General features: G+C 36.5%; 1 protein-coding gene across 1 annotated transcript; it reads left to right on the top strand.

Annotated features, from left to right (window-relative positions):
- Window positions 1-445: 445 nt before the first annotated feature.
- Window positions 446-2,358, top strand: LOC107580252 (uncharacterized; the record flags this gene model as incomplete). Its single annotated transcript, XM_016265981.1, has 2 exons — window positions 446-1,063; window positions 2,244-2,358. Coding segments are annotated over exons 1-2 (733 nt in total), but the record flags the coding sequence as incomplete, so codon positions are not given.
- Between the last annotated feature and the right edge of the window lie 193 nt (window positions 2,359-2,551).

Here is a 2,551-nt window from a genome sequence, read left to right as displayed (position 1 = left end):
AAATATATATATATATACAGTATATATATATATATATATATATATTAGTTTACTTGCATATAATGTGACCATTATCTGAGAGAGACTACTAAATAATAAAAAGTTATAAAAAAATAATAAAGATATTTTATTTGTTTACCTGCGTGTCATGTGACCATTAACTGACATAAGAGAATAATACAAATAAATAAATAAATATTGTATTTGTTTACCTGCATGTCATGCAACCATTTACTGACATCAGAGAATAATAATAAAAAATAAAAATAAAAATAAAAAAAAGAATACAAATAATTTATTTGCTTACCTGCATATCATGTGACCGTTAACTGACATGAGAACCATGAACATGCACAATTGTTGTTAAATGATTAAAATATCAAGTATGTTAGCTAGAACTTGGCTGACAAAAAAAGGTTTGTGAATCACTGATCTAGCATCTGGCATGGTCAAATCTTTCTGTCTGTTCACAGATGGATGGGAGAAATCCAATTTCCAGTTTCTGGATCTCAAAGCCTCGAGATCGAACTCCACGGAGAATCCCGCCGGCGATTGGACCATGATGAGAAACTGCTCCTCTGATTCATATGACGGCGAGGAGCTGCTGCTGAGGCGCGGAGGTCTGGTCGGGTCCGGAGGTTCGGCCGAGCCTTCGCCAGACAGCAGGTCTCAGAACAGTTCTCCGGAGCACAGGAGGAGTCAGGAGAGGAGGCCCGGGAGAGCCAGGAGAGCCCTGAACCGCTCCTGCTCCGTCCCAGACTCCAACAACCCTCCGGCGCTCTGTCCTCCGTCCCACGCACCCATCAGCATGATGATGACCGACCTGTCCGAGATCACGGAGGAGGAGAGCTGGAGCGGGACACTGCGGCGGCCCAAACCCAGGGGTTCAGACTCAGAGGGAGAGGAAGAACCTGACGCATGCGAGACGGATCACACTGAAGCTGCAGACGCTCGGAGCCCCGCGTCATCAGAAGACGGAGGAACTCAGACAGACGCTGAAGTGCGCAGCTCCAACCTCGTCAACAAAACTGTGTTGTGCCTGAATGAGGAATATCAGAATCAGGCGCGTGTGTTGATGCAAAACAGTCCAAATGTGACTTTTTTTGTTCATTTAAGGCGAGACACTTCAGTTAAAGCCATTGTTTTTTCATGCAGTTTTTACATTTTGGGCTATTTCGCTTCCATAACATGCCTTCTGTGCATTGAGCCTAATTTCCGTCATACAATAAAAAATAAGGTAATTGAGACTTTTTTATCTCACAGTTTTGAATTTATATCTCACAGTTTTTACTTTTTTTCTCAGAATTCTACATGCAATTTCTCACAATTAGATTTTTTTTTTCAATTCTGAGCATATTTCTCGTAATTTGAATTTATTTTCAATTCTGAGTTTATTTTTCACAATTTTATTTTTTTCAATTCTGAGTTTATTTCTCATAATTAGATTTTCTTTCTTGCAATTCTGAGTTTATTTCTCATAAGTATATTATTTTTCAATTCTGAGTTTATTTCTCACAATTAGATTTTTTTTCAATTCTGAGCTTATTTCTCGTAATTTGAATTTATTTTCAATTCTGAGTTTATTTCTCACAATTTTATTATTTTTTTCTCCCATTTCTGAGAAGAAAAGTCTCAATTGTGAGATATAAACTCAAAAATGCAAGATATAACGTCAGAATTCTGAGAAGAAATTGTGAGAACAAAGTGTCCCAAATGTCTTTACATTTTTTATTCCATAACTAAAAAACAGAATTGCAAGATGTAAACTCAGAAATCAGAGAAAAAAGTCAGAATTGTGAGATAAAAAGTTGCAATTACTTTATTTTTTTATTCTGTGGTGGAAATACTCTTCCATATCTTTCAGACTAGTGAAATAAAACATTCAAAATACAAATCTAAGTGTTTATTTTATGGCACTTTATCTATTTGCATCTGTAGATTTCAGTTTTATTACATATATTTAAAGACGGTGAGTTTTTTTCTCCACTCCAGTAACACTTACACACACCAAACTTTACAGGTTTATTTCTATTTATATTCTGAAGGTTTTTACTGAGGGATTTGCTCATATAACATTCACCTGATTTATATTTAACATTTTATTCCTCAAACATGGTGAAAATTTGCGGGGGGTTTTTTTTTACCCTATATTGTATATTGTAGTGTCCTACCTTAAACCTGGAACTAAATGAAGCACTTATGTTGATGTAAAATTAATAACGTGTTCTTTGTCTTTTTCTCAGTGGATCTCATTGCGGGAGCTGCTCTCATGCTCTGCTCAGCCGTTCTCAGTCAATGAGCTCTGGGCTTTATGCTACACGTGTCTTTCCACGCTACAGACCTACATCGACCTCCCAGGTCAGTCGTGCACATCAAACATACTTTGCTTTGTCTATATTTAGGTATTATGTTCATAGTAACTTGATATTGAAGGGATAGTCCACCCAAAAATGAAAATTATGTCATGTATTCACGCACTCATGTTGTTCTAAACCTTTATGAATTCCTTTCTTCTGTTGAACACAAAAGAAGATGTTTTGAAGAATGTTGG

Source organism: Sinocyclocheilus grahami, unplaced genomic scaffold, assembly GCF_001515645.1.
Source record: "Sinocyclocheilus grahami isolate Dianchi unplaced genomic scaffold, SAMN03320097.WGS_v1.1 scaffold28355.1, whole genome shotgun sequence".
NCBI lineage: Eukaryota > Metazoa > Chordata > Actinopteri > Cypriniformes > Cyprinidae > Sinocyclocheilus > Sinocyclocheilus grahami.
The sequence above is the reverse complement of the archived record's forward strand: the minus strand, read 5'-3'. Positions and strand labels throughout refer to the sequence as shown.